Genomic DNA, 23,137 nt, shown 5'->3' on the forward strand with positions numbered 1-23,137 from the left:
CACCCCAGTGAAGATTAGGTCCCAATTGAAGGGGAAGTGAGAGGCCCACCCAGCCGACGCCCTGCTTGCTGCCTTGCACACTTACCCGGGGTGTGTGGGGCTGATGGAGCAGGGGGACTAGAGCCCCCAGTAGCCCCCTGTGTGCCCGTGCACAGGTGAAAGGGGAAGTAAAGGCATCGGGGAATAGAATACAGGCTCCTGCACTGTATTTTGTGCCAGGAGTATAAATAATTAGATGTGGTTGATAATTCAGAAATAATTTCAAAATTGTCCCCCTTACTAAGTGGGGGTGTCTGTGTTTCCACTAACAATACCAGGTGCTCCCATTCTGAGGGTCGACTCTGGGCCGTTGGGACCTCCAACCTCACCGGTGTATCACTTAATCCTCACCTTGCTAGGTGAGTGGTGCCATCCTCATTTTGCAGGTGTGCAGACTGGAGCTCAGAGACGCTAGGGGACCTGCCTGGGGCTGCACAGCCAGGCTTGGAGCCCAGTCTCTGAGTCCAGAACTCAGGTAGAAGAAGGAGTGCCATGTAGTAAGTGTGGGACATACGCTGGAATGTGGCCTGGAGCAGGCACTGGGTCGGCTTTTCACTCTCAAAACAGCTTGAGTTCTTCCTTTGCTTAAAATCCTTCAGGCCGTACAGCAATTCACTCCAGGTGCACAGGCGGCTCCCATGCAGCTGCCATCCCTGCCCTCCCACTGCTGCCCCAGGCACTGTCCAGTCTGACCCCTGCCCTCCCGGAGCTGGCCTGGCCCTGCCACACCCCAGACCTGGCCCATGCCATTCCTTCCACCTGGAGGGGAGGGGTTGGGGAGAGGGGTGACTGGGACTGGCCCTCCTTAGAGAATGGTTGGCGTGGGAAGTGGGGGAAAAATATCTACCAACTAAATAGCCAGCGATTTAGAGGAGGCCAGAGAGCCACGCGGGTAGCGTGCTCTCCCCAGGGCCACTGGGGAGCGTGGGGGCACTGGGAAGCACAGGATCACTGAGGAGCATGGGGGCACTGGGGAGCCTGGGGCCACTGGGGAGCGTGGGGGCACTGGGGAGCGTGGGGGCACTGGGGAGCGTGGGGGCACTGGGAAGCACAGGATCACTGAGGAGCATGGGGGCACTGGGGAGCCTGGGGCCACTGGGGAGCGTGGGGGCACTGGGGAGCGTGGGGGCACTGGGGAGCGTGGGGGCACTGGGAAGCACAGGATCACTGAGGAGCATGGGGGCACTGGGGAGCCTGGGGCCACTGGGGAGCATGGGGTCACTGGGGAGCGTGGGGTCACTGGGGAGCATGGGGCCACTGGGAAGCACAGGATCACTGCGGGGTATGGGGCCACTGGGAAGCGTGGGCTGGCCATGGGCACCCTCAGCAAACCCTGTGGAGCAGACCCAGCTTCGCTCCAAGTGTGAAAATTCTCAGGGGTGGCTCCCTCGTCCTCGGCTGCTCTCCTGGGTGCCCAGGGAAGGTTGGCCAGGGAAGCTCTGAGTGGCTGTGAGTGCAGAGATGCTGGGAGCGGGGGCGTTCATGTTTCAGTCGCTGACCTTTTCCATGGAAAAATTCTGCCCCCGGCTCATCCCCCTGCACCGAATGGGGCCTCGGGACACAGGCGAGATGCCAGGTGGGATGGGCAGGTTGCAAGTTAGGAAAGTTTCCTTACCCCAGCCTGGGCCAGCCCGCTGCAGGGAAGGGGCTTATGGGAGAAGAGTTTAGCCCTGCAGACGAGAAGCCTCCTCCTCATTCCCCAGGGACTGTGGACAAGGCCCTGCAGTCTCAGGCCAGGGGCCAGCAGAGGCTCAGGAGCTTCCTGAGATGCATCCCGGTGCAGGTTTTGAGCCAGCCCCGTGTACAAGGAGGGGCTGCCGCCGGGTAGCGGGACGACCTTGCTCTTTGGCAGAGTCTCCCCAAGGGAGTGGGGCTGCCTTCAGGAGGAGGTGGCTGCAGTGGGGGTGAGGGGAAGGTAAGGACACTCCAGCCCCTTCAACCACTGCCAGGTGACAGATGAGAGCAGAATTGGACAGAAGACGGGTCCTTGGCGGCAGTGTTAGCCAGGTGCCAGGCCAGCCCCACAACCCTGGGGCGCCTGAGTCTGCAAATTCCTAGCTGTGAGACTCAGGCAAGTTTCTTAACTGTGCCTCCGTTTTCTCCTCTGTAAAATGGGAGTGATAACAGCCCATATCCATCTCAGGGCCGCTGGGAGGGCCCATCCTGTGACGTCCACAGCACGGGCCGCTGGTCTGCAGTGAGAGCCCTCATCATTAACCCTTGAAGCTTGAGACTGCAAAGTTCATTACTGACTCATTCACTGGACGCACAATGTCTGACCCCCAGGATCTAGCCTCCCCCTGGAGATCAGGGACCAGCGTCTATGGGGCCCCAAGCCCGAGACCAGCAACTGTGAAGCCACTGGGTATCCACATCAGCCACTGCACCTACCACCAGTGGGTCCATGCCCAGATCAGCCCTTCCCTGTGGCCCAGCAATCTCTCTCCTGTACCCAAACCTGTGCTTGTGATCACCCAAGGATACGCACATGGGTCTATCGCATAAATGGAGAACAACCCAGGCGTCTGTCAACAGGAGGATGGAGAAATTAAGTGTGGTCCATTCATGCAGCGTGACTACACGGCGAAGAAACTGCCGACCCGCGTCAACACGGATGGACCTCACAGACATCACGGTGCGTGAAAGAAGCCAGGAAAGAGGGTGTGTGGATTCCACCACTTCTAAGAATCTCCGGCCGGGCGCCATGGCTCACGCCTGTAATCCCAGCACTTTGGGAGGCTGAGGTGGGTGGATCACGAAGGCAGGAGATCGAGACCATCCTGGCCAACATGGTGAAATCCCATCTCTACTAAAAATACAAAAATTAGCTGGGTGTGGTGGCGTGAGGCTGTAATCCCAGCTACTCAGGAAGCTGAGGCAGGAGAATCGCTTGAACCAGGGAGTTGGAGGTTGCAGTGAGCCAAGTTCGCACCACTGCACCCCAGCCTGGTGACAGAGTGAGACTCCATCTCAAAAAAAAAATACCCAGAACAAGCCCACCTCATCTTGGAGAGAGAAGTCAGAATAGTTACCCTTGGGTGGGTGGCACCAACTGGGAGTGAGCAGAGGGAGCCTGCCGATATACCAGAATGTTCTTTGTCCCCAGCTGGGTGGTGGTCGCATGAGTGCACGCATATGTAAAAATGCATCAAGGTGTGCACTAGAGATTTCCGCATTTTACATAAATTATATCTCAGCATAAAAGGAAAGTATTACAGTATGTGACTTTATTGAAATAGGGCAATAACAAAGCAGGAATGGAAACTCCAGGCTTCTTACAATAATTAAAATACAGAAAACAGGCCGGGCACGGTGGTTCACACCTGTAATCCCAGCACTTTGGGAGGCCGAGGCGAGTGGATCACCTAAGGTCAGGAGTTTGAGACTGGCCTGGCCAACATGGTGAAACCCTATCTCTACTAAAAATACAAGGATTAGCCAGGCATGGTGGCACACGCCTGTGATCCCAGCTACTTGGGAGGCTGAAGAAGGAAATTGCTTGAACCAGGAGGCGGAAGTTGCAGTCAACCGAGATCACGTCACTACACTCCAGCCTGCGTGAGGGAGCAAGACTCCATCTCAAAAAAACAAACAAAAAAAACCCAGAAAACACACTTCAAAATTCAAATGCCAACATCAAAAATCATGCCCGTGTGCTTTGTGTGTGCCTGGCCCGCCTTGCGGGTGCTAGCGTTTCCTGCACACATGCTCCATGGGGCCGCTGGGCTGGGCCAGCCACCGACCTAAGGCAGAGCTGGGCTGAGCCAGAATGCCCTGCCAGGGCTCCTCTGCCTCAGCCTGTGCCCATCAGCCAGCCTGTCCCCACCAGGCCCTCAGCCTCTATGGACCCTGAATGCGGGCAACAGCCCACCGCAGCAGCTCCCAGGCAGTGAGAAGGTTAAGTGCAGGAGACCCCAGGGAGTTGTGGGGGCTCATAGCCCTTGGTGGAGTGCCCTCCTGCTCTGCCTATGCCCAGCCTGGCACTCAGGCAGTAGACAGAGCTGCCACATAGCGACCATCCTTCCTCCCAAAGGAGCAGGGCCATCAGCAGTGATGGGGAGGAACAGGGTTGTGGGACGTGGCCCCTCTGGCCAAGACCCTCATTTGGGCGGCGCCATCTCTGCCAAGGCCCAGCCTGGGGGCTCCCTCCTCCAACATTCTTAGGAGCTTTGGGGTAACCTATCATCTCACTCTTGGGTACCCTGAGCCCAGGTGGCAGGGGGTGGGCAGCATCTCACCTGTGCCCGGAATTAGAGCCACGCTGTCCTCTCCCTGACACCCCTGCTGTGTTCAGGAGTAACCCCTGCTTCAACGCCTCCCCCAGCAGGTAGGCGTCTAACCTAAATCCCGCATGCTGTCAGGGTTTTCAGTGGTTGAGGCAGAGTGAACGCCCACTGCGTGCCTGACTGGCCTCAGAGTCCCCTCAGGGCTGCTATTTCAAAGTTCGGGGGGCCAAGGGCTAGAATGGTGACAATAATCATGATTACTCTTCCCTCAGAACAGGAATCGGAGGTCCAGAAAGCTTCAGCAGCCTTCCTGGTAGCTGAGGAAGGCTGGGAGCGAGCAGGGCTGGAACCCACCCCTCCCATCCCAGTGCCCTGTCATCAACCCTTCCCCTGGGACATACCCCATCCCTGACCCTCAAAGACAGCGGGGGCAGGATGGGCAGAGTGTGGTCACTTGTCCTCCTGGAGAGCCACCCTCCCATGCAAGTCTCTAGGGGCAGGAGGCTGCATCTGGGGGCAGGCTGTGTGGGGTTGGGCCTTCCCTGAGGAGCTCTGGGAGAAGGAAGCCCCCCAACATGCACCAAGCTGCAAGTATTCTCTCAGGCTCCAGACTGAGTCATGGGCCCTCCCCAAACAGGTCTGAGCCCCCGTAGCTGGGTCCAGGATGGCAGAACCCTGTCTTACTCCCCACGATATGCTGGGCCTGGTGCAAGGCCAGGCATGGCAGAGCCTCAGCTGTCACCGCAGAATGAGTGAATGAATGGTGGGTGACGAGTGGCTGATAGACACTTGCAGGAGACACTCTTCCCCGACAGCAGGCCCTGCCTGTGCAGGCAGGGGCTGGGGCTGCAGGCTGGGTGGGCAGCAAGGCTGCTGTGGGGCGTCCCCTTGTCACTCAGACTGTGTTACAGGTCAGTTGAAACCAGCTTGTACCCCCACTTCACATAGGGTTGAGAAAATGCCCACAGTCCATGTCAGGGCCCAGCGTTTAAAACTGGGGGATGGGGTGGTGAGGAGTATGGGGGTGAAACCACCCAAAGTACCCCTCGAGAGGGCACAGCTCCCCGCCAGCAACAGGACAAGCTGTGTCTTTCTGGTGATGAGGCCTGGGAGAAATCGGCTATGCTATGACACAGATGTGGGCTCGTGTCCTGAGGAGGCCTGGGAGCCAGGCACCTCCACCTCAGTATCCCATTTCTCCTCCAAATTCCCAAAAACCAACCCCACAAACCACAGCCCAGCTCCATTTTGCCAGTGGGTAGGGGGGCGCAAATGGCCCCACAGCAGCCTGGCTGGACCCCTGCCCTCCCACCTCGCTCTGGACTGGACACCAGCTCCCAGCACGGCACCCAAGCAGTCCTAGTGCTGCCCATCCCACCCAGTTTCAGGGTGGAAGCAGCCCCCACCCCGCCGCTGAAAGCATCCCCGGGAAGGACGGGGCAGCGCTCCGTCGGGGAGACACGAGATCTGACTTCTTCCTGGAACCCAGCTGGAGCCCGCCCGGGACTCAGCATCCCAGACCCCCCAGAGCTACAGGAACCAGAAGCGGACGCTGGGGCTGCCTGCCCTCCCCCGCAGATAACATGCACCTCTTTCAAACAGCTCATGGAGGTCAGAAAGCCTTTCCCCAGCATGCCCTGCTCTGCCTCCAGGGCACCCACCATCCTACCCCTGGCATGGGTCCACGCCCCACCTTGACACCAGCAGGATCGTGGCCTTAGGGCCTGCCTGAGCCACCTCCCGGCCCCAGCCCAGGCTGCTCCTCCTTGGCCGCTTTGGCCAGGTGGCCCCAGGCCTGCCCCCTCAGTCCTCACTCTTGCCCACACTCCTTCCTAGCATGCAGGCGCCTGACCTGCTGAGCTCTCCACTGCAGAGACCCCTCCTTGGGGAGTCATTCCCACCCATCAGCCCCCTCTGGGAGCGCCCAGACTCTATGCTTGACCTCTCAGGCTGTCCTAAAGCCACTGTGTCAGCGGCAGACTCCCCAGGGCAGGGGTCCCCAGCATTGCCCAGCACCTGGCCAGGCCCTAAGCTCAACATGGGCATGAGCCACCCCACCCCCCCAGCTGAGGGAGCATGGGCAGCCCCCTCCCCAGCTCTCTGGGTGGCAAGGACAGGCCGGCTGAGCCTGGGCCTGATCTCCGGCCTCCCTCCCGGCCCCTGGCCCTGGCTGCTGGGCTGCCCCGGGCTCCTACAGCCCACGCTTCTGGCCCGGGGCGCTTTGTAATTCTTCCTTCTCAGGCATCTTCTGGCAAAAATATTTGAAGAATGCTCCAATTATCTGTGATCAGCCAGGGAGGCGGGCCTGGATCCACCCATCCAGGAAGTAACTCAGCAGATACCCAGAAGGACAGCGCCTGGCCCCTGTGCCCACCCAGGGCCGAGTCCTCGCCAGTCTCTTCCTCAGGTGGGCAGAGGGTTGGCCCGGAACTTTCCATCCATATAGGGGCTCGTCTATGGCTTTGGAGCCCAGCAGGGTTCCTTGGGGCTGAGTATGGGGCAGGGGCTGGTGGTGGCCTCAGTGTTCCCGCCTGTCAAATGGGGATAAGAATGTGGGCCAGGTCTGGGGTCATTCAGCAGACCCCATGAACCACAGGCTGCAGACTGGTCAGACACCCCCACTCACCTAGAACACAGCTCCACCTGCACCTGCCCCGTAATGCCTGGACCCCACAGCAGCTCCAGCGCTGCCCTCAGAGGAAGCTGGAGGGGATGCATTGCAGCCCAGAGCTGGGCGTGCCGGTGGGAAGGAGCCAGAGAGAATGAATAGGACAGGTCTGGGCTCAACAGCTGGTGCCCCATCCTTCCTGGAGGAGGGCCCCGCTCCGTGGGATGGGGGTCGGGGGGCTTGGGTCAGGGGTTTTCCCAGCCACCCCAAGGCTGTTCTGAGTCTCAGTTTTCTCATCTGAGAGCAAGGGACAATCAGCCCTCCTTTGGCAAGTGGCAGGTGAGGCCTGGAAGGGGCCTTACACCTGTGGGGAAGGGACAGGCCCAAAGCGCTCCCCTTTCCAAGCAGGGTTCATGGTATGTGGGGCCCTGGAACCGCTTCCCACCCTTTCCCACCCTCTCCCCACTCTGGTTCCCCTGGCTGGTCCTTGCCAGCCTGACCTTACAGATGAGGAAACTGAGGCTGAGAGACAATAGCCAGAAGAAAGCAGTGTGGGTGGGGGCTGGGACAGTGCATCCTTAGAGGAGGCAAAGGGAGCTGGGCGGGTGGGGGGTGGGCAAGGAAGGGGCTGGGGAGAGCAGAGGGCTGACACCCCCAGGGCCCAGCTCAGGAATGAGGCCATCCCTCTGCCCCTCCCTGCCCTTCCTGGCCTCAGTTTCCCATCTGTGTAGTGAGGGGCTGAGGTGACAATCTGGGTACCTGCAGCTGTGTACTAAAGAGGTTTGCTCGTTTGCTTGGGTTTGGGGTCCTGTGTTCGAGTTCCGCTCAGCTGCTGGCTCTCGCTGGCCTCCCTGAGCCTCAGTTTGCCTGTCTGTCCAATGGGGAGAAACGCCCTGCTGGTGGGTGGGGCATCCTGCAGGCTGCCTCCACTGCGGTCCCACCTGCCACTCTTTCCACGCCACTGCTCTGCTCAGCTCTCAGCTCACAGTGTTCCCAGGGAAGGGATCAGAGCGTCCACTTGCTCCCTCACGCCCCCGGCGGGCGGCTGCCCCCCCACCCTCCCCACATAGCTGGCATTCCTGGCCTGGCAGCCTGGGACCCCACCCTGGAGAAGAACCAGACCGCCTGGGAAAAAGCTGGCGAAGAGCTGGGGGCCCCAGGCAGGGCTGAGGCTGCTGCAGGTGGATGAGCCACAGCCAGGGGATCCATTGCACCCCTGGCCAACACAAGGAGCCCACAGCTAATGAGGTCAAGGGCAGACACTCCCAGCCACCATATCTGCTAAATCTGTGAAATGAGAGCCTCACCCACTCACTGTGATCCCCAAACCACAGGACAGTGACCTCTGACTTCAGAACCTTCCAGATCTGTACCGGCACCCAGGGCCCATCACGATGCACCAGGTGCTGGCCACATTGGGCTAGCTCCCCCCCATCCAGGGGCAGGCAGCTTGCCCCCTCCAGCAGCCAGGCAAGATTCCAGACCCAGCTTAGTGCCTCCTCCTCCAAGAAGTCCACTAGCATCTCTCTCCATTCTCCCCTCTCCACTCCCTACAGGATCACATCTGTACTGGGCTCCTGAGGAAGCCGTTGGGACTGAAATTCAGCTATACCCTTCCCTAGGTCTTATCCTGGCCTTTCTCTTTGCTTCCCACAGTACAGATGGGGACAGAAACACCCAGAGATGCCACAGCACCTGAGACCACACAGCTAGCTAAGATCCTAGCAAGGATGGGACTCCCAGCCCCAGCCCTGGCCCTGATGCCACAGATCTGTTGGACGCAGGGGCGCCTTGCAGGCCTGGGTGACCAGGATGCCAACCTGAAACCTCAGGACAGATGGGTGGGTGGACAGACAAGTGGAACAAGTTGGAGGGAGCTGGCAGGCCCCATTGGCCCATGGCCAGGATAGGAGTCTGGACACTTTGTGGCTGGGCCAGCACCTTGGCCTTCCTGGCCGCTCTGAACTTGGCTGAATGGCAAGTCTGGGGGCCGAGCCATCACTTCTCTGCAGACTGCAAGATAGGACTGAGCTCCCGGCCCTGAGACTGAGCCTCAGGCCATAGTCCTGAAGGGTCCTCCTTCTAGGAACAGATGGGAGCCACACCCAGTCCATGCCTGGGCCACACAGCGTCTCAGACAGAGGGTGAGCCCGAGCCAGGCCAGCCCCGCATAGGCCATCTGCATTCTCCAAAGCAGGGGACCCATTCTGGGCCACAAGCCCCCTCTGCATAATTCCACATCCCCCTCACCTTTGAAGCAGCCCACTTTTCTGGAATGCTCCCTCCAAGAATTCCTAGGCTGCCACGGCCTCCTAGCCAACTGCGCAGCTTGGATGCTTCGTGGCCCAGAGTGCCCATTTCCCCAGGGGCGGCCTCCTCCGCCTCTCATCAGCCTGGCTGAGTGAGTGTTTATGGAGCCTTCAGAACTCCAGGGCCCTTGACTGAAGTGGCCCGAGGTCCTGAGCGCCATCCCTGCCTTCCCCACGGTGAGCCCGCAGTTGGAGTTCGTCATTCCCATTTTACAGAGGCGGCTTAGAGAGGAGCAGCATCTCGGGCCAGGCCACACAGCAATGTGGCAGTGATCTGGTATCAGAGACAAGAGCAAGACCAGACCCCGTGGCTTTTCCCCCACCTTTGAGCTCTGCCTCTTCCCACCCTCCCGTCCTGCGTGCCACAGGAATCTCCACCGAGGAAGGCGGTAAGGGGAAGCCGGGCTGGGCTCTGGGCTCACAGTCAGAGCTGACTGCAAAACCGGGCTCTCCCCAGCCTCTGAAGGTAGGGGACCAGCCCCAGCCACCTCTTCGAGGCTGCTCCAAAGCAGCGATAGACCACAGGAGGTCTCCTGCAGGAGAGGGAAGCATCACACCGCACACACTGCCTGACTCCTAAAGATGCCAGAAGGAAATACAAGAGCACGATGGGGTACCAGGTGATCCCCCATACCTCCAGGAGCTGCAGCCTGGAGGGGAGCCCCCAGGCCACACGCTGGGAAGGCAGGTTTTGAGAGAGAGCAGATGGGGATGTGCAGTCGGCAGCCCTCAGCCCAGTGCCCCTCCCCAGGTGCAGGTCCACAGCATCCCAGGCTGGCCACTTCAGGGGCTATGTCCCGCAGGTCTTCAGGCCCTGCGTCCCTGTGCACTCTGGACTACTGCAGACATGGAGTGACTGGAGTCCAGAGTCACTGACTCCCCATTCAGTGCTCTGTCCACAACACCAGCCTGCCTGGCATCCAGGGATCCTGGGCCTGTCACCCCCAGGAACACTCCCTGAACACCCTGAGGCTCAGGAAGGCATGCCCGACGTGCGACTCCATCCCCAGGGCAGTGCCACCAAGGCAGGTGACAACCCTGCTGGGGCAGTGATGGGGCTGAGCAAGCGCTTCAGCCCACAGGAGTGTGGCCTCTGAAGGCCAGCCCTCCCCAGGCTGAGGGGAGCCATGGGGCACACAGGAGGAGTCCCAGGATGGATCTGCCTTCCTTGGGGGGGCAGTGTCGGCCATACCTGGAAATTCCCAGCACTTCCCCGCCAGCGGTGAAGTCATCCTGGGAAGACCTGAGTCAGGGGAGCCGGGAAGTCATCCAGCCCCCGGTCACCCAATCCCCCTTCCCACCTGTGCCGCTGGGGCCCAAGCACACCTGGGGCCACCACAGGCTCTGCCACCCCTGGGCGATGGGCCCTGACCTGGGAGTTCGTGGGGCCCCAGACCCAGAAGCAGCCATCAGACCCCTCTGACAGATGTGCTGGGTACCGACTGAGTGAGTGCCTGGTACTGCCCTGAGTGCTGGGGAGGAGGCAGGCGACCCTGCAACCCCAGACCTGGCCAAGCACACTCCCCTGGCACGCCTGCCACCAGACAGTCCTGCAGACTCAGTCATCCCCTCTCCTCAGCCCCGGAGTGGCCCGGGTCCTGCATCTGCGGCTGGTGGGCAGGACCAGCCTCCTCCCTGCTTCCCCATCTTCCACCTCATTGCCCAGAAGGGTCTTTCTAAAGCTCTGCTGAAGCCACTCCTCCCTGCCCTGGGGTCCCCAGACCTGAGATCACTGCCTCTGGCACCGCCCCCACCTCATCTTCCCCTGCCCCAGCCCACTCTAACCTGCTGCTCCCCACTTCTGATGCCCAGTCGCCACATCCTCTTCACACCTCCAGGCCTTTGCCCACGTCTGTCCCTTTCCCAGGAACCCACCTTCCTTCCTTCCAGCAGGTCCTTCAGGGCCAAGGTCAGAGGCTGCCTTCCTTGAGATGTCTTCCCCAGACCGCCCTCGACCAGGAGCTTAGAGCTCCTGCTGTGGGTCCCACAGGGCTTTGCGTAAATGACACTGGAAGGGAGGGAGGCAGGGGCTTTCCTTTCCAGCCACACCTGCACACCCGGCCAGCCCTGATCACCCACCCATGGGGGCTGCCATCACTCTGTGGGCATGAAGGGAAAGTTCAGGGTGGTGGTGGGGCCAGCAGGAAGGGGAGGAGGGAGGAGGAGGATCTGGGGAAGCATCCAGACCTACCACCCAGATGGGGAAACTGAGACCCAGAGAAGTGGAGGGATGCCTCAAGGTTGCCGCAAGCCCATAGCTGAGGCAGCAACAGGGCCTGGGCATCTGGGACCACACTCACGCTGACCCAACAACGCTGGCCAGGCTGGTCTCAGAGCTCCTGGCTCAGGGACCGAAGCAGGACAAGGCCCAGAACAGAAGGTCTCTGGGTTTCCCGTACCCACAGGAGAGCTGCACCTCTGGTCCCAAAGCTAACCTTGGAGGCAGCCCCTGCAACCTTGAGACCCTCGCTCAGGGCCCCGGGGACTCCTGGTCAATACACAGTTCTAAGCAACTGGAGGCATTGGTTTCTGCCTGGAGAGGACAGGCGGGAAACGGGACAGGCAACAGGGCTCACCCAAGGCTGAAAACTCGCCTTGGTAAGACACCATGACAAGTGGCATGGACCCAACAGCCAGGAGGCCCCAGGCTCAAATCTGGGCTCAGCTGCTTGACCTGGGTGAGTGACTCTGCACCCTGACCTTGTCTTCCTCACTCCACCACCTAGCACGGCAGACAGGCCTCTCCTAGCTCCCCTTCTCTGGGAGCCCGAGGGGGACACAGATCCCCAAGCAGACCCTGGGCACTGTGCACACGTCAGTCCTGCCAGGGAGGGCCTTCTCGGGGAACCCAAGTCCTCCAGAAGTGGGAATGCCTCATCCTGTGTTCCCTAAGCGGGGGTCTGCGGGGCAGGCAGTGCATTCTGGAGGACTTCCCATTGGAAGGGGCTTTGCCATCTGTCTCACCGCTTGGGACTGCACAGGCCTAAGTCTCAGCTCTGGACACCTCCTCACCCTGGCCACAGCAATACCCACTGCGCGGAGGCCGGCTGAGACACCACCAGTCCTTGTGGCCGGGCTCGCTCCCTCCAGGGGGCCTGGTCCATTCAAAGCTCCAACTGGGTACGGAAGGCTTGGAGCAGGGATCACAGTGCGGGAGGGTTCCAGAAAGCGATGGAGGCCCGCAGGGGTCATGGGGTGGGACTCCAGGGCATGCTCACTCAGGCTCTTCTCCATTACTGCTGACACCCAGTGAGCTGCTCTGCGGGTGGGTGACTTCCTCCCAGGCCCATCTCCGGGCACCTGCAGGCTTCACATACTAAATCTGCAAAGGCCACTTGGGGGAGTAGGACATTAGTGTCGTCTGCACACAGCCTCAGACCCAGCCTCGTAGCAGCCCCAGCACCTCAGCTGCCACCTGCTCCAGCCTGGGGATGGAGGAAGTGTTGATGGCCCTGTGCCAAGCCTCACCTGCCACTCTACCACTGAGACTGTGGGATGGCCTCAGTGGAAAGGCCAACCACTCCACTGGCTGCTTGCACAGAGAAACTGTGAGCGCGGCTTCTCTGCCCAGGCAGGGACCCTCCCCAGCATCCCCGGCCCTCACTCCTACTGCATCTGCTTGTATGCCTCTGGGGCTGGAGAACTCACTGCCTCTCTGCCAACAGCGGAACTGACCCAAGCCTCAGGACCCACCTTCAGAGGATGAGAATGCCCTGGGTGAGGGGCAGGGATGGGGGAGGGGCCCCAGGAGGGCTGAGTGGGAAGACAAGGAAGGGAGGGGGGAGCGCACCTGTACCCACCCCCACCCTGCCGGCCAGCCTGAGGTGAGGCCCCCAGCCCCGCGCCAGGGACGGAGGACAAACGGTGGTTTTGTCCTTGGCCAGCGGGCGGCCCGCACCACACAATGACCCTTTCATCAGGCTGAAGGAGCCCTGGGCCGGGGTTTCATCTGACAAGGGAGGGCGCCTGGCCTCCTGTCCCTTTGGGAGGGGAGCTGAGCCCCATCTGAGCTGGACCCAGGGCCGTGTAGGGCGGCAGCCTTAGGAGCCTGCTACAGCCGCTCCATCTGCCCGGGATGACAGGGAGCGGTGTGAGCAGTGAGGGCTTGAGTTTCTGCTGCATGTGGCTCTCAGTTCCAGGGGCTCTGCACCCTGGCCCTGGGCTGATGGCCTGGATGCCCACAACTGAGCCCTCTACCTCATCCAACACTGCCACACCCCAGAGTCTGTCAGGGTGCTCCGAGAACAGAGCCTTGGTCCACACCCAAGCAGGGTCCCTGGGTTCCCCACAGGCATCCACCTGCCCTGCCAGGGTGACTCAAGGCTCCAGGTGGGTGGGAGGGGAAGGGGCGGGAGTGTGACTTGCTTGGCCATTGTCCCCAGAGGAGCTCACGGAAGTGTGTGAATGAGGGAACAATAATGTGCTGTTGGCGCCTCAAAAATCACCAACTTCATGATCATCACCTCGCCTCCCATCAGCACCTCCAACCACTGGCTGGAGCCTGAGGCCCTGGGAGACCCCGATTCCTCTCCCTGTGGGACTGCATAGGCGGAACTTCCCTTCAGAAGCAGTGCTGGCACCACGTGAGGAGCTGGAACTAGGAAGGCTGAACCCCTGGGCTTCAAGGTGACCTTGGGAAACAGCGTCTTCTCTGGATCCTGGCATCCCATTGATCCACCTCAGCAAGATGCTCTGAGGCTCCCTGGAGTGGAACCCCTGGTGAATGTGTTTGACAGTATTGTTCCCTCGTCTAGGGGTCTCTTTCACGTGCCTGTTTCGTCTGGCCAACTCCTATCCATCCTTCAAAACCCTGTCTGAGAGTCATCTCCTCTGGAAGCCCTCTGAGATGCCCTAGGGGGTCCATCACTCCTTCCTGAATGAACACAGCCACTGGGCCTCCCTCTGTGCTGCCTGTGGCCAACCTCCCTATTCCTGATAGCTGAGAATGGCCAGTCTCCCGTGCACTGACCGCACCAGACATCAAGCTAGAGCTTCCCACAGCCACCCAGTGAGGTTTGTGCTCCCATCATCTGCACTGGAGAGGGAAGAGCTGGGCCTGGGGACACAGCCAGGCAGTGAGGGCCCTGTGGAGTCAGGATGAGGACCCAGATCTGAGTCACTATCATGCCCCTTGGCTTCACGAAGACTCAAGGGAAACCGTATTAGAAAATGGCACATTATCCTACAGGCCTCTGCACACAACTGTGGCACCCAGTGCCATCCCAGCACCTCCTGTCCTCCCTCCGCAGACAGACAGTCCACGATGCACATTCTCCCCTTTAGCCAATGGTTGGTGGGTCTCGTCCACATGATGATGAGTTCTGGGGAGTTTCTTGTGATTAGGGGGTCTCCACTTGTCCACTCCAGTGGAGGGTCCCCAGATGAGATCTCACCAGATTTCCCAGCTCGAATTCCACATGTACTCCCTCTCTGGAACGTTCTACACTTTCAAGTTCCAACTACACATGGCCTGGTCTGAGCCTTGGGGGAGGGATCACCATCCCAAGTGACCCATGAGGAGACTGAGGCCCAGAGAAGTCCATGGACCTGCTCAGGGCACACAGCAGAGCCCCTCCCAGACTTGGATAGACGCAGACCCTCCAGGCTGGGAGTTGCCCTTCCCCCAAGGGCAACCTTAACACGCCTGAGCCAAGGGGCGCATCCTGTCCCCACACAGGCCATGGTACCATGGGACTGGGCCTGGTTCATCTCCTCCCCACCGAGGATCATGGCCACAGCACTTCTGGGACTGTGGCTGGCACCGCTGACAAAGCCGGGAAGAGGCCTGGCCTGGCAGGGCAGCGGTAAGCGCCCCCCCATCCTACCACAGCCAGGTGGTCGGTGAGTAACCGCCCCGTCACCCATGACTCACTTGGCTCCCCAGAGCGGGCGGTCACCATGAGAGGCTCCTACCGGAAGACCTGGGGGGGTCGTCAGAGCCAACCCCCACATCTGGGAGAGGAAGGCTGAGACCGGAAGAGACCTGCCTGGGACAGAAGCTGAGCCTGGTCCTGGTCAAGGCCTCAGCCAGGCCCCCGTTCCAGCTGACCCAACACCACAAGCCTTCCTCTTGGCCTGCGGTCCCCCACCTGCCCTCCCTTGGGCCCTGACTGATCCCCGCTGGCCCTGGGAGCTCCTGCACTGACAACAGAGCTCTGCACAGAGAAGGCGAGGGCTGGCCAGAGCCGCCTAGCACCGCTGCAAGTCAGCATTGTAGCAGGGGCGCAGGGCGCTTCCAGGCCAACACACCCGTCCAACCTGATCAGCGGCAGGGGCCCAGGCATGCGTCTGGGATTTGGTGTGCACAGACCACAGCCCAGGACAGGGAGCTAGGGGAGCAGCCCAGATGAAAGGAGGAGGATCAGCTGTCGGCCAGTGTCTGAGATCCCAGCAATGGGATCTGGAAAGTTCCTGAAAGTTCTCTGGAGCAGAATGAAGCCTCCACCCAGCGACCCTCCTAGCCCAGGCATCCTCAGATCCAAAGGCCAACGCCATCAAGTGTGCCTGCAGTGCTGAGGGTGGGCTGACACTGACCCCCACCTCTCACAGCTCTCCAAGGACTTGCGTCCTGGCTGCCTCCCCCAAGTGCAGCCATTGGGTCGGAAACACCAAAACCAAGGTCTTCTCCCTTTGCATGCTTTCATTCAAATTGAACTGCGCAGGTCCTACTCCCACCTAGGGTCAGCCTTGTGCCCACCAAACAAACGGGGCAGGGGAAACCTGAGACCCGCCCCCCTCGCTCCTGGAACGTGTCTGGGTTCCTCTCTGCTTGGGGAAGGCTGGCGTCAGCGTTTTCCTCCCTGTGGCGCAGGAGCTGCTGAGGGCAAGTCAGCGATGCAGCCTGCCTTCCTGTCCCCCACGACCCAGGCCGGACCCCAGCACTGGCCCAGGGATGTCTGGAAAAGCTGTTTCCTTAGGAGAATTTCTGCCAACACAGCTGGCAGTGCACACTCCAGGAACAAGCCTGGCGGCTGTAGTCATTGCAGGCCCAGATGAGGAGGACAGCCCTGAGATAAACCTGGGGTCTGCAGAGGTACACTGGGCACCACCTTGCCCCAGAGGCCCCTCACTGCTGCCTTGGCATCAACTCCCACCAGGCTTCTGGGGCCCCTGTGCACCTCCCTCTCTCAGACCCCTACGCCAACCCTCCAATCCCCCCTTCCCTCGCCCCCACCTCCGCAGGACTCCTGGTTTCCCACCCCGGACACCTCTCCATGAACACCGAACCTTAGCCAGCCAGCTCCAAAAATGATTTCCCAAGCACCAGAGCTGCCAATTCTCTAGCAAGGCTTAAGGCTGAAATGCCAGGATTCTGGGGAAGAGGAGGCTTCCTGACCTCCAACCGCCAGAGGCTGAAATTCCAAGGCCCCCTGTTGATGCAGTTCCTGGGAAGGACACCAGAAGCAGGACCCAGGGACCCTGGCACTTTGATAGCCTGGGTCCCCACTGCTCAGGCGGTCCCCACCCGCATGCGCCCTGCTACCCCGCCCCCCTCAGGCGATGCCTCCGCAGCCGGGGCTGCCCGCCGGGCCTGGAGCGCTCTCTGTGCCCGGACCTTGTAATTATGTCCCACAGCCCGGGAAACCGCGGGCCTCGCAGCATCTGGCTGCGGTTGCGAACTTTTGTTTCAAGATGCGCGACTATTTATAGAAGGAAAACTGGTAGGATAGTAATTTCCTAGGAGCAAGAGGAGAAATTGGCTGCGTCTTTATTAAATGGGGGTGGGGGCGCGGCGCTGTATTAGGACTGCGACCGCATGGGGGGAGGGGGTGGCGCAGGGAGCGGGAAGGCAGCGGCTGCCCCCTCTGGCCGCGTCAGGCGACCCCGGACGTGGCCCGCGTGTAAAGGACGGGGAGGGGGAAGGGAAGAGAAGGAGAGGGAGAGCAGGCGCTGAGGTTTAATCAGTAGCATCCAGCTTAAATTCCCCCAAACGGCGGTTCCATAAATCAAACTTCTTTTTGAGTCAGAGGCCAGAGCATATGAGTCCCATTAGGAATCGAGCGAAGCCACCACTGCGCCCCCCCTGGGCTCACTGGGCTGGACTCGGCCCTGCCCGGAGCTTCTCAGAGCCCAGTGGGCTCTGCCCTGCTGGACGCACACAGGAGGACCCACGCTCCGTGCTCTCCCTCGGCCGAGACACCTGGGCGAACGCGGTCGCCAGCGCGCAAAGCGCGTCCACCTCGCCCCTAGGTGAGGACTCGGCAGGGGCAGGGATCAGGTCACCCAGTGCTGCAGGAAGGCGCAAGAAGCCGCAGCGACTTCGGGGTGCAGTGCGGACGCTGTCCAGTGGAGCGTGGCGTGCACGTGCGTGCCGGTGTTTGCACGAGGGAGCCGGTGTGTGCGTGCGGCTATCCCAAGTGTGGCATGGTCTTGCGCGCCCCGTGGGCTAATATGGGGAGGGGTCCTCCACTGGTCCAGGACTCTGCTGGGACGCGCAGGGATTCTCGGCACCGCCTGCTGCCCGCGAGCCCTCGCGCTGGGCGTGCACAGCCTGCTCTACTCCGGCAGTCGAGCCGCTCTCAGGCCATCCTTTCTTTGACCCCAGAGCCAGGACTTCTCACTGACGTCGCTGGCCGCCAAGTGCTCCACCTCGGCAGCTTACGCTAGCGAGGCGACCTAAAGTCCCGGCTCCCGCGCTCGATGGTCACCCGGTGCCCCGCCCAGGGGCCTCGCTGCCGCGTTCCCTGCCCACCCTGTTCCAGCGCTGGAGGCCCGAGGGGAGCCCACCCGCCCACCCCGCACGCCGCCCGCGGCACTCACAGGTAGCTGCCGCTGGACAGGAGGAGAAAGATCTGCGGGCAATAGACGGAGACGAGCGCGCTGCGCGGCGACAGTAGGAGCATGGTGGGCCGGCGCGCCTGGCGGGGCTGGGCAGGCTCCACGGGCAGGGCGCCTGGGCCAGCTGAGGCCGGGGTCCCCGCAGAGCTCCCCGATGCAGGGCGGCGGCGCCAGGCGCTAGGGGCTGGGTCTCGTGGACCCCGGCGCAGTTGTCGCCCGTGCCCCGCCGCCAGGGCCGTGCATGGCGCTGGATCTGGGGCAGCGGCGGGAGCTGGGGCTGGAGTGCGGGGCGGGGACCCGGCCGGGGGCAGCGGGCGCGCCTTGGCTGCGGTCTGGACCTCCGTCCGTCTGTCGGTGCGAACCGGCTCTGTCGCTCGCACTGGCTCACGGCTCCAAGTCTCCCGAGGCGCGCAGCTGCCATTGGACGGGCAGTCCCTACATCCGCCTCCTCCCCCGGCGGGTTTTTTTAAAGGGGAGGCTGACCGGAGCGTGCGGTGGGAGCCGCCTCCAGGGCTTGCCCAAGTTGCCTTGGCCGGGACACCCGCACCCCCATCTTTAGGAAGCCACACAGCTCTGGCCTGGCTCCGGAAGGTGCACCTGGGGGCGGCTCTGCGGGGGAACTGCGCGGAGGTGTGTGCTTGGGGGCTGTGCTCAGCAACGTATGCGCGTGTGTGCATGCATGTACCTGCATGTGCCTGCGTGTGCCTGCAGGAGCATGGGCGGTCTGTGAGGACAGGTGTGTGTGCACAGATGCACTGAGTGTCCTGAGCCTCTGCCCCCGTGTGCCCTGGGTCTAGTGAGGCTGGCTGTGGGTCGCACACAGGCACTGCCATGGTTAACCAAGCCCAGCCTTGAGCTGATGCTGAGACTGCAGGACCCTGCCTGGGCACCTCTTTGGAGAGGCCGCCAGTGGGAAGGCATCGCCGGCAGGTGCTGCTCTCCTCACACAGAGGCGTCCCCACTCTGGCTTCCCCATCCCGGTTGGCGGGGATGGGTTTGGGGAGAAGTAGACCTACAAGGACATTCTCCCTCTTAGAGTTCGTTTTATTTATTTATTTTTAAGCCCGGAAACATAGGTCTAGTGTCCCACCTCCTGTTGTTAGCCAATCCTGGTTCCACTTGACCATCCCTCTACATCTGAATCACAGTGCAAAGCAGGAAGAAGGCAAGACAAGCGAGGGCTGGGTGGTCTGGCCCGTTGTCCTGAGGAAGAGGATTTTCTAACTTCTAGACCTGGTATGGAGGCTCATCACCCAGGAGAAAGCAGCCACTTCCTCCATCTTCATCCCTCCCAGTCCAGGGCTCTCAGGCCCCTCTGCTTCTGGCCCCAAAGGCAGGGATAGGCTTGCAACGGGGCTTGTCCTAGAACTGCAGTGACTCCAGTTCCAGTGAGCAGAGGGTGTCCAGACTTCAGACGGGCTCCTCTGAGCTCTGCTTTGGCCTCCTCCGGGGCTGGAGGTGAAGGCCGCTCAGTCCAAAAAGGCCCCTGGGTGAGGAACTGTGACTCCCTGAAGCCATCAGGTTTTCAAATTGCTCCAAATCCCAGGTGCATCTGTTCTTAGGGCCATGACCCCTAAGGGGATTGTGAGGGCTGAGTTCTGGTTCCTGCTGGTACTGGATTCCTCCAGAGGTTGTACCTGTGAGTTGCACCAGGCTTAGGGGCACATGTGTGTGATGGCCGCACGTGCCCAGGTGGCCCCCTGTGTAATGAAACACAGGCAGCAGGCAGGGGAGTGATCCTGGAATATCCCCCCCATGCATATACAACCTCTGATCTTTGGTCAGAACTTTATGACCCTGAAAATCCCAACTCCTGAGATGCAGATGCCCTGGAATACACCATCTGGAGAAGTCCCCAGGGTGTCAGTCCCGGTGACATCATAGTCATTAACAATAAGAAAGATTCTCCTGGTGTCTACAGGTGTTCATTGGGACACATATCTCCACCACCCGCAGGGCAAAGGCCCCCAGGACTAACACAGGCAGCATGAAGTGAAGGGGGTGTTGTGACCCCGTATTTTGGATGAAGAAAGGGAGGCTGAGGTTAAAGGGCTCACTCAAGGCCACAGGCTAGGAGTGACAAGAGGACAGAACACACAGCCCATTGGTCCCAGACTCCCAAACCTCCTCCTTAATGTAATGGGCTTCCAGGTCATTTAACCCCTTAGGATACACCTGGGCCCAGCTTCCCCCTTCGACCTCTGCATGTAGCCAAGATGGCTCGCCAAGAAAGCAGGGCCCTTCTCTCCAATCCTGGGAGCAGGGGCTGAGCCTCGAGGGAGGGATTGGCTCTCCTTCCCTTAGCAGATCCCAGGGTAGATCTCTGGCTTTCCTGCTTGCCATTCCACAGGGTGTTGGGAGGTCACATTGTGGAAATCCTGGAGGTGAGGAGCGTGTGTTTTAGATTGGCACACCAGGGGGAGGAGTTTCCCCTCCAGGGGTCCTGGGTGGGACCTGAGGGCAGAGCCAGGGCCACACAGAAGGAAGCTCAGCCACTGCCTGGCTCTTACCCCCGCCCCCAGAGGGAGGCTGACACAGGTGCCTGGGGCTCAGGCTGGGCTACAGGGAGGCCCGGTGGGGTCTTGCTCACTCAGACCTCTCTCAGACACTGGCCACCATCCTGTTCAGGATGGCCAGGGCTGCAATCCCTGTTTACAGAAGGGACCAGGAGGCTTGGGAAGAGCACACAAACCTCAAGCCCTGGAAGCAGCCCCGGGAGCAGGGCTGGGGTGGACCCTCGGCTCCTGCTGCTGCCTAAGGGGGTTCCTAGAGCTCTTCCCACCGGCTCACTCGTGGGAGTAAGGGCTGCTTTCTGATGACTGATTCAGAAGAATGGACACTAGGAAAAGCGGCCTGCGGCGGGGGCGGGGGGGGGGGGGGGGGGGCGGGGGCCACAACCAACTGCAGTTCCAGCTCTGTCACTGAATCCTGAGGACAGTGACTTAGGTCCTGTGCCCAGTTTCCTAATCCTTGAAGCCCAGACAGTAAAAGCGCCTAACCTTAGGGGTGCCAGGAGGGGAAAGGCCTCAGCGCTGAGAATCAGGCTGCAGGGACAAAGCCTCATTAAGGGTTGCCATCACTTTGAGGGGCCCAGCGGGAGTCATTGCAGGACTGCTGGAGATGCAGGAAAAGAGCAGCCTGCCCACTCCACCCCCAGCCCAGCAGGCTCAATGCCCCGCACCCCTCACCTCCATAAACAAACACCCTGGGACACAGCCTACCCACAGACCTATGATAACCGGGGCTACTGGCTACCGGCAGCCGCAGGCACGCCCGCCCAGACCCGCAGGGCTCAGGCTAGGACGGGGGCTTCCATTCCTGCCTCTGAGGCCACTGGCTTTAGTCCCTGCAGGCCTTGGGCCTCACTTTCTCCACCTGTGAAATGGCGGAGTAGAGATGGGATGGAGGGTGATGGAGAGACGATTTCCAGCGCCTTCTTCCACCTCTCCGCCTGGTAGCCCGCGTCTCCCCGCAGTGGTACCGGGACCTGCACTTCCCGCGGGTCTGTTCACAGCCTTGCCCGTGGCCTGGACGGGGCTTGCCTCGGGGCAGCGGGCGGCGCACAGTAGGCGTGCAGGGCGCGGCGGGGCGCGGGTCCCCGCAGGTGCGATAAGCGCGGGGCAGGCAACTGGCGGTGGGCGCCCCTGGCGAGGTGCACCGCACCCCCTCTCCGTCATGCCGTTTCTCCACCCCCACTTCGAGCGAGGCCGAGACAGATTCTGTCTAAAGGAGATCGCGGCTCAACAGGTAAGGACTCGGCTGGGTTCAGGAATGTGGAAATACGACTCGGAGCAGCTACCGCAGAGAGCAGCTAGCGCGGCTCGCCGGGCGCCCGCCCGCCGGGCCGCGCCAGGGGGAGCGCGGCGAGAGGGGGCCGGGCCCAGGGCCCAGGGCCCCGGGCGGGCGGGGCGCAGGCCCCGGACCGAGCCCGAGGCGGCCCGGCAGGCCCCACGGCCCATCCCGAGCCAGCCGGACGAGTTGTCAAGGTAATTTCAACACGTCTGGGTGATGGATAGAGACGAAGGGCCGCGGCGGGTGCCCCGGCCTGCGCGCTCGCGGCCGGGTGCGCGCCCCCCCCGCCCTCCCGGGCCTCCCCAGGCGCCGGACGCCCCCCGACCCCGCCCCGGCGCACCCTCCAGGCGGCGAGCGCTCGGCCCGGGCTCGGCGCCCAGCGCAGCCCGGGGGAGGGAAGGCGCGTCCCACCCCCGGGGCCTGGAGCCCAAACAGGTGAAAGTACGCGCCGGGCACGCTCGCCGCTACCCGCGAGCCCGGCCGGGCCGCCCGCGCGCCCCGCTCTCTCTCCTCCCGCGCTGGGCTCAGCGCCCCTCGGGAGCTCAGGGGGCTGGGCTGCGTCTCTGCTGGCGTGGGGCGAGAGTCTGACACACGGGCCAGCCCCGGAGCCCAGAGAACTGCCGTGGCCCCCTCCCGTCCCCACGTCCCCGTGGGGACGCCCTGGAGGCAGCCCCTTCGTGCTGTCTTGGCCCCCGGCTGCCGCCCCCGCCCACGGGATACTCACCCGAGCTTCACGTACAGGACGCCAAAGCAGAGAAACACGTAGAAAATCCACTTGCGAAAGTTTCTGTGCATGATCCAGGGAGGGGGGCTGCGCCATAGACAGCGGCGGCCGGAGGGGACGCGCGGGCCCGGCAGGGCCGGGCAGGGGCCAGGGGGCTGCGGGCAGAGCGCGCTCAGCCGGCGCTGCGGCTCGGGCGGCCGGCGACGCGCGGGCACTCGGCGCGCGCTGCCACCATGGTGAGCCCGGGATGCCGCCGCCGCCGCGTGCACCCGGGGAAATGACCCAGGCTGGGGGCCGCGACCTCGAAGCCCGGTTGAGCGACCGTGGGCCTCTGCAAGCGCGGGCCGGGGGCCCGGGCGCGGCTGGCGGGCGGGTGCAGCCTCCACTGGGCGCAGCCGCCTGAGGCCGTGCGCGCCTCGCCGAGCGCAGCGACGGCCAATGTGTCCGCACTTGTCGGCCTCCCCAGGTGACTCGCGGCCCCGGCAAGCGAGCCGCGAGCGAGCGAGCGCGCCCCAGGTAGGAGGATCCGCCTCCCGCCCGCCCTCCTCGCTCGCAGCGCTCTCTCTCCCTCGCTCCCTGGCTCTCCCCTCCCTTTTCTCCTCCCTCCCCCGTGACACACAAACGCATCTACCCCCTGGGCCCCCCCTCCCCAGGCCAGCTC

General features: G+C 62.0%; 1 protein-coding gene across 2 annotated transcripts in view; it reads right to left on the minus strand.

Annotated features, from left to right (window-relative positions):
- Positions 1-22,629, minus strand: part of LOC105489807 (Wnt family member 7B) — a 56,671-nt gene extending 34,042 nt beyond the window's left edge. Inside the window, exon 1 of one of the 2 annotated variants that reach the window (XM_011754924.2) lies at positions 22,477-22,629. In XM_011754924.2, coding sequence (XP_011753226.1) covers positions 22,477-22,547 — 71 coding nt within the window. In that variant the 5' untranslated portion in view covers positions 22,548-22,629. Of the gene's footprint in view, positions 1-17,942; positions 18,201-22,476 lie in introns of those variants that run through there. The other variant, XM_011754923.3, reaches the window with a different exon arrangement.
- Positions 22,630-23,137: the final 508 nt, after the last annotated feature.

This window comes from Macaca nemestrina, chromosome 15 (assembly GCF_043159975.1).
Source record: "Macaca nemestrina isolate mMacNem1 chromosome 15, mMacNem.hap1, whole genome shotgun sequence".
NCBI lineage: Eukaryota > Metazoa > Chordata > Mammalia > Primates > Cercopithecidae > Macaca > Macaca nemestrina.